General features: G+C 41.5%; 1 protein-coding gene across 4 annotated transcripts in view; it reads left to right on the top strand.

The window, feature by feature from the left end:
- The first annotated feature begins 4,369 nt into the window (after positions 1–4,369).
- Positions 4,370–7,958, top strand: part of cip2a (cellular inhibitor of PP2A) — a 17,260-nt gene continuing 13,671 nt past the window's right edge. For 2 of the 4 annotated variants that reach the window (XM_055928388.1, XM_055928386.1), the window contains exons 1-3: positions 4,370–5,727; positions 6,096–6,198; positions 7,869–7,958. The exon at positions 7,869–7,958 is cut by the window's right edge and continues 58 nt beyond it. In XM_055928388.1, the coding sequence (XP_055784363.1) occupies positions 6,097–6,198; positions 7,869–7,958 (192 nt within the window). In that variant the 5' untranslated portion in view covers positions 4,370–5,727; position 6,096. The remainder of the gene's footprint in view (positions 5,728–6,095; positions 6,199–7,868) is intronic. The other 2 variants (XM_055928385.1, XM_055928387.1) reach the window with 2 other exon arrangements.

Below are 7,958 nucleotides of genomic sequence, written 5' to 3'. Positions count from 1 at the left end.
CACAGAGAGAGGAAGGAAGAATTGAAGCAAGTGTTGATAAAACATTTACTGGAGACAGGAGATCAAGTTGAGACGTAGGACGAGGTGTATAATTGTATAATAAGGCAGTTTATTCAAGTGTAAAGATATCTGAGAAATCGTGCAGCACGGCCCCGTTCTGTCTGACTCTTAAGGAATCGTCGGAAGAGTAGGAGCTAAACATATTGTACAGATTATATATGCGGTAAATGATGTAGGTTGATCTGGTAGTCTGGCCTTCTGATTGGTCGCTCTGGGTCGTGGGTAGTCCTATTCGGGCCTGATGTCGACGTTCCATTGGCTCTTAACATAGTTCTTTGTCTTGAGTCCCAACCTTGAATATAGTGTGTGTGGGGTTGTTTTAGCAGGGGCCTGTTCATGGGGGAGGGGAGTTGTGTGTGTCTGTGGTTGGTGTCTAATGAGACCAGCATGTGTCCAAGGGAAAGAGGGGGTGTGTGCATTTTGTATAAAAGATAGCTTATGTTGAGAAGTTGTTATAACAAGTTTCCAGTATCTATTACAATACCTTACACAAGCAGTGAAAGAGGTTAATAGTACAGTGGTTCCCAAACTTGGGGTCTGGGACGCATGTGGATTCCCCTAAAATGTAAATAGAGTCCCCTGAGAAAATCTTTAATCTTATCAAACACATTAATACATTGTTTCTCTTCAAATGGGTATAGAATATACAATTTTAGATTCAACTAAGGGTCTTTTACATTGTCAGAATTCACTTTCATGTCATTATATGTTGGGACAGCCTGATGGACCTAAAATTTCATTAAATTTAAATATAAAGACAATTTAATATTATGTACACTGAACAAAAATATTAATTCAACAATTTCAAAGATTTTACTGAGTTACAGTCCATACAAGGAAACCAGTCATCGTCAATCCTGACTTACCTCTCATGTATGTAGTAAATAAGTAGTGAAACACATATTATTGAGTAGAACTTGTAAGGTAGTGATGAATAGTAAGTTAGTTGTTTTTTTCTCATGAGGTTGTGGCTATATACTGCCATCTGTTGGCGGCTAGAAACAATTGCATAATAGTAAATATTAATTGATGGTCCTTGAAAATAAATATTTGCGCTTGAAAAGGTAATTGAAAGACCTTGAATTTGTCTTGTCTGTACGGACCCTGCATTTGTATAAACTGGTTGCATAGCTAGCATACAGAAATCAGTGGTGGTAGTCCAAGTTGTTTTTAACTCTAATGTAGTTGATTGATGATGATGACAGGAACATGTATTGGGTTGACATCCATAACATTATACTCTGATATTTACCTCAACATAGTGTGAAATACACATATAAACAATAGCCTAAATGTAGGATCATTTTACTGGGGGACAATGAGGAGATTCGGAATGGAGATGCAGGTGGGAAAATGTTGCATTCTTTTTACTTCATGCTATCTTGGCAGAGCTCCTATGTCAAGTACCAGGAAACAGACTCCAACATCTCAGAAGAGATAAGGTCTTGTCTTTCGTTTAGACAGTTGCTTGTAATTAGCTGGATGGCTATAGAGATTAGTCCTGAATCACTAGATTAGCTCTGTTGTCCCAAAATCTCAAGTTTTCAAGATACGTAACTTTTAAAATACAGAAATCATCCGTATGATGTATCATATGATGCAAAATTCATCACACGGGGATGATTTCTATATTTTGAAAGTTACATATCTTGAAAACTTGATTGCTGACAAGCAAAACATTTTGTGCCTATGTCAACAATGGACTAATGAAACAAATACCAAAATATTGTTTTTGGATGGAGTTTTCCTTTAAGTGTTGAGGTGGAGCAACTGAAATGCAAGATTCCCTGTGTCTGTGAGGCGCGCCGTTTGGTGCGACACAGACATGGTGGCGAGCGTGGTGAAACTGAGAAGCACTGTCTGTCCTTTTGAGTTTTGAAGCAGAGTCTTTACCAGATACAGTCATGTTGGAATATGTCAGTTGTCCCATAGTGTGGTGTATGGGGTGTGCGCTAATAGCGTTTCAATCGGTGACGTCACTTGCTCTGAGACCTTGAAGTAGTTGTTTCCCTTGCTCTGCAAGGGCCGTGGCTTTTGTGGAGCGATAGGTAACGATGCTTCGTGGGAGGCAGTTGTTGATGTGTGCAGAGGCTCCCTGGTTCGAGCCCAGGTAATGGCGAGGAGAGGGACGGAAGCAATACTGTTACATTGGTGCCGTGACCCAGATCACTGGTTGCTGCGGAAAAAGAGGTCAAAAGCGGGTGAGTGTAACCGGTGTGAAATGGCTAGCTAGTTAGCGGGGTGCGGGCTAATAGCGTTTTTGTTGGTGACGTCACTTGCTCTGAGACCTAGCAGTAGTTGTTTCCCTTGCTCAGCAAGGGCTGCAGCTTTTGTGGAGCGATAGGTAATGATTAGAGGTTGACCGATTAATTATGGCCGTTTTCAAGTTTTCATAACAATCGTAATCAGCCTTTTTGGATGCCGATTATGGGCGATTACATTGCAATCCACGAGGAGACTGCGTGGCAGGCTGACCACCTGTTACACGAGTTGCAATCCACGAGGAGACTGTATGGCAGGCTGACCACCTGTTACGTGAGTTGCAATCCACGAGGAGACTGCGTGGCAGGCTGACCACCTGTTACGTGAGTTGCAATCCACGAGGAGACTGCGTGGCAGGCTGACCACCTGTTACGTGAGTTGCAATCCACGAGGAGACTGCGTGGCAGGCTGACCACCTGTTACGTGAGTTGCAATCCACAAGGAGACTGCGTGGCAGGCTGACCACCTGTTACGTGAGTTGCAATCCACGAGGAGACTGCGTGGCAGGCTGACCACCTGTTACGTGAGTTGCAATCCACGAGGAGACTGCGTGGCAGGCTGACCACCTGTTATGCGAGTTGCAATCCACGAGGAGACTGCGTGGCAGGCTGACCACCTGTTACGTGAGTGTAGCATCAAAAGGACCTTATGGCTGCAAGGAGCCAAGGTAAGTTGCTAGCTAGCATTAAACTTATCTTATAAATAACAATCAATCTTCACATAATCACTAGTTAACTACACATGGTTGATGATATTACTAGGTTAACTAGCTTGTCCTGCATTGCACATAATCAAAGCGGTGCCTGTTAATTTACCATCGAATCACAGCCTACTTCAACTTGGCCAAACGGGTGATGATTAAACAAAAGCACATTTGCGAAAAAAGCACAATCGTTGCACAAATGTACCTAACCATGAACATCAATGCCTTTCTTAAAATCAATACACAGAAGTATATTTTTTTAAACCTGCATATTTAGTGAAAATATATGCATGTTAGCAGGCAATATTAACTAGGGAAATTGTGTCACTTCTCTTGCGTTCAGTGCAAGCGGAGTCAGGGTATATACAGCAGTTTGGGCCGCCTGGCTCGTTGTGAACTGTGTGAAGACCATTTCTTCCTAACAAAGACCGTAATTAATTTGCCAGAATTTGACATATTTATGACATAACGTTGAAGGTTGTGCAATGTAACAGCAATATTTAGACTTAGGGTTGCCACCCGTTTGGTAGAATACGGAACGGTTCAATATTTCACTGAAAGAATAAACATTTTGTTTTCAAAATGATAGTTTCCGGATTTGACCATATTAATGACCAAAGGCTCGTATTTCTGTGTGTTTATTATAATTAAGTCTATGATTTGATATTTGATAGAGCAGTCTGACTGAGCGGTGGTAGGCAGCAGTAGGCTTGTAAGCATTCATTCAAACAGCACTTTACTGCGTTTGCCAGCAGCTCTTAGCAATGCTTGAAGCACAGCGCTGTTTATGACTTCAAGCCTGTCAACTCCCGAGATTAGACTGGCAATACTAAAGTGCCTATAAGAACATCCAATAGTCAAAGGTATATGAAATACAAATGGTATAGAGAGGAATAGTCGACGCATAGTAACTGCAACCTAAAACTTCTTAACTGGGAATATTGAAGACTCATGTTAAAAGGAACCACCAGCTTTCATATGTTCTCATGTTCTGAGCAAGGAACTTAAACTTTAGCTTTTTTACATGGCACATATTGCACTTTTACTTTCTTCTCCAACACTGTGTTTTTGCATTATTTAAACCAAATTGAACATGTTTCATTATTTATTTGAGACTAAATTGATTTTATTGATGTATTATATTAAGTTAAAATAAAAGTGTTCATTGTTCATTCAGTATTGTTGTAATTGTCATTATTACAGATATATATATAAAAATCGTCCGATTAATCGGTATTGGATTTTTTTGGTCCTCCAATAATCGGTATCGGTATTGAAATTTCATAATTGGTCGACCTCTAGTAACGATGCTTTGTGGGAGGCAGTTGTTGATGTGTGCAGATTGTCCCTGGTTCGAGCCCAGTTAGGGGCGAGGAGAGGAACGGAAGCAATACTGTTACACACGCACAGTACGTGGCGGCATGCACAAACAGAATGCCATGATGCCAAAGAAGAAGAAGAATGCACTGTGCCCCCCCCCCTCCCCCTTCAGGACTCTGGGCTGACTCTTTGGAAAGCCAAAACAGCGGAGCAGGGGTTTTGTTTTGGAGCAGGGGTTTTGGTTTTGTTGTTTCGGGATAAAGCATTTTCTGGCTAGCCATGGGGAAAATGAGCACGAAGCAAGTCACCTGCGGGTATTTTCTCCATGGTGTCTGCCGAAAGGGGAATAGGTGTGTCAAAGAGGATTGGTGTCAAGTGTAAACGGAGTGAGCTGTATTCCAGACCGAGTTCTGGAGACTAAATGGCAATGAACGAGGGTGAAGTAGCGGAGGTGGCAGGTGTGGTGACGTTCTCGGAGCCCGAGCATCACCGAGAGTGTCAGGATAAAGATGAGTCTGGTCTGGTAGAAGTGACATTTTTTTGGGTGTATGGAAAGCAACTTCGCTATATGAAAAGCAAATCAGCTAATTGGGCAGTTTTGTTGGCATTCAAGAACGTTTTGCTTGGCTGATTGGGCAGCAAGACACTTGTATTGGCCTGCCTGGCGACTTCCAACTGGGCATCACAGTCGTGTTGCCGGAGGTAGCTAACGTGGCAATTGTTTTCAAGGATAGCAGCCTACCCAAGAAATAACAAATATTGATAAGCATCTAGATGTCACCTTTATACATAGCCTACTACTCAATGGGGAGGGCATGGAAGGCGACACTGTGACAGTGCCCTTAGCTCTTGCTTGACAAGAACTACTGGCAACACATGGGAAGTAGCTACCTAGTAGGAAATATCAGGGTGACAGTCAAAGTAAGCACATGCATACAACGCATGAAGCAACAGTACACCCATCATGAATACTTTTAATAAAAAATAATCAATCATCAGTTTTATAACTGAAATGTACAATTATTTGTGTAACACTATCTGTGAAATGCGACTCAAACTCATCTGGCTTAAAAACGAATTCCAAACTCGCGATATGGTAGCTCAAATATGTACGGTAGTTGCGTGGTTAGAAACGGAAGACAAAAAACACCGCTCAATCAAAACCGTCTAACCTATAGCAGCGCTCTTTCCACACACCCACTAATTTCCACACGCCCACTACTTTCCTTTCGACCAACACACCAACTCGCCCATATTCCGGTCGCCATATTGGAATGCAGCTACCCCCTTCAATATCTCATTGGCTGTTCCGCTGTTCGAAGTGAAAGCGGGAGGAAGTAGAAGACGTACGACAACGCTTGACAGAAGAGGACAGAAATTATGTATGTATTTATTTTTATTTTTTAAATCAAATGGGTGTTTATGTTATTGATGTATATTTCATAAAGTTACGTGAATAATGATCATCAATGCAGTTATAATTTGCCACATCTAAACATTAGTCGGGGATCATAACAATAGTTAGCCTAGGTAGCTAGCTAGTTAGCATTAACTGTTTTCCTTTGCTAACAAGTTGTTACACCAAAGCCGTATCAGCTGTAGTTCAGCCATTGCGTTTTTAAAACGGCAGGTAGTTATCTATGCTGTTTGACTAAGCTTCCCAGCAAACGCTCCAAACAACGCCTGTAGCTGATAAACAGTGTCATACAGATGAACTGCTACTGAACTCAAAAGGGCTGTTGTGTTGCAGAATGGACGTAACGACGTGTCTGAAGTCTCTCCTGCTGGCCATCCACCAGTACAGAGACAACAGGATGGCCCATAACGCTGCCCAGCTGCAGAAACAGGTGGAGGTCAGTTTCAACATGTCTACAGTGCCAAAGCACACGTCTACTTTGTGAGATATATCAACGTGACAGTGAGCACGGTTACATGCACACAATACGATTTGGGAGTGAACGTTATTTAAAAATAAGGGTTACAGAAAATTGGACCACTGAAATGAAAATGGATGGGCCTCCCTTCAGCAAAATACATATAACCTAAACCCTCCCTGAACGCTTGAAAAAAAACACATGACCCTCCCCTACACCCAAAATAATAATTAAAATATGACGTGGATAACATAGAACTTTTCCACTGTTTACCCTCACTTCTTGAACAGACCAGAGCCTTAGATATGCAGTTTTAGAAACTGTTCATTGTCCTGTGAGCATTACATGGCAACGCAGGAATTATGATAGTGCACACGTCTGCGGGCCAGAATGTTGTGGGTTTGCAGACCACTTTGGACAAGAGTAGGGGTTGGAATCATCTCCTTTAGTGTAAAAACATTGCATGAATCTATCATCGTATTTGCAGGTCAGAAAAAAAAATGGCCTTTTATAAAAATGTCATGCAGCTCCACGTTATTTTACCTATTAGCAGAATCTTTTTTTTAATGCCTTTTTTAAGTGACCAAAATGACAGTCTAAGAATGGCCAGGGAGAACGGTCTATGTCTTCTTCTTATCATATGTCTCCAATGCCAAATCAATGTGTCTTGTTTGCAACAAAACTGTCCCTGTTTGCAGATAATAAAATCTGAGATGTCATTAGGAATCTGAGCATGGTACTTTTGAAATTTAGGCCTACCTTTCCATCCTAGCCAGTGAAGGCCTACTGACGCAGAAAAATGAAAGCTTTAAATGCTGGCTGCTCTTCTTCCTTTGCTTAACTCAACGAGAGAAGGTCACAAGTGTTTCCCTAAAAGCTGTCTTGGTTTAAAGATGTTCTATTGTACAGAAAGTTAATAGCTTAATCAATTGATTGCTTGTGAAGTAAAGTATATATTTTTTTCTCCTCGGCTATAGAAAGTTGTAGCTCAGCCTCTGAATGTCAAAAAAACGAAACAATGATATCCCTATATGCATCGCAGTCACGTCTTTCCGGGGTATTTTACTGCTTGTTTCAAGCATAAAGTATTGCGGACCAAAGCGCTGTTATAGATCACTTTATATAATCGGATCCGTTTGAGTTTTCTTCCAAATCTTAAGCTTACAAGGGGTAGGCCTGTGCTTTTTGCCATTTCGTTTAATGAAAGGTAGGCATATAGCATATCCCCTCAATTTGAGTCTTGGATTTAACAGCCCTTCCACTGACACATAGGTAGGTTATTTAAAGAGTGAATGGTGGGTGAAGGAATTGACCGTTAAATTTATGCATATAGCAGCCTATAGCCTAATTTTTGTCTTGTCGAACAGGTAGGCGTACCTCTTATTTCTTAAATAGGAAGAATCAGGCTTCAACACAAAGCCCTCTTGTTAGTAAAGTCAAACTAAAATGAAGACGGTTGAAATGAATTATACCTACTGGAATTTGCCTACTTTCAGCACCATGAGCTGTCCATTTCTGATTGATTGTGCCAAAGCTGTTGCTTCAAATACGCAGCTAAAACGCAAATTAAGCTGTTTACATGTCTTGCCATAATCGGTTTATTATCGAATTGTGTGTGTGTGTGTGTGTGTGTGTGTGTGTGTGTGTAGGAGCTGTCAGGAATGCAGTGTGTTCGTCTGCTGTCGTCGGGCCAGGTCCTGCCTAGTGAGTGTGTCTGTGGACTTGTGGAGCTGGCAGGA

This window comes from Salvelinus fontinalis, chromosome 7, assembly GCF_029448725.1.
Source record: "Salvelinus fontinalis isolate EN_2023a chromosome 7, ASM2944872v1, whole genome shotgun sequence".
NCBI lineage: Eukaryota > Metazoa > Chordata > Actinopteri > Salmoniformes > Salmonidae > Salvelinus > Salvelinus fontinalis.
Note: the sequence above shows the minus strand (reverse complement) of the source record. Positions and strands in the feature narration are given on the sequence as shown.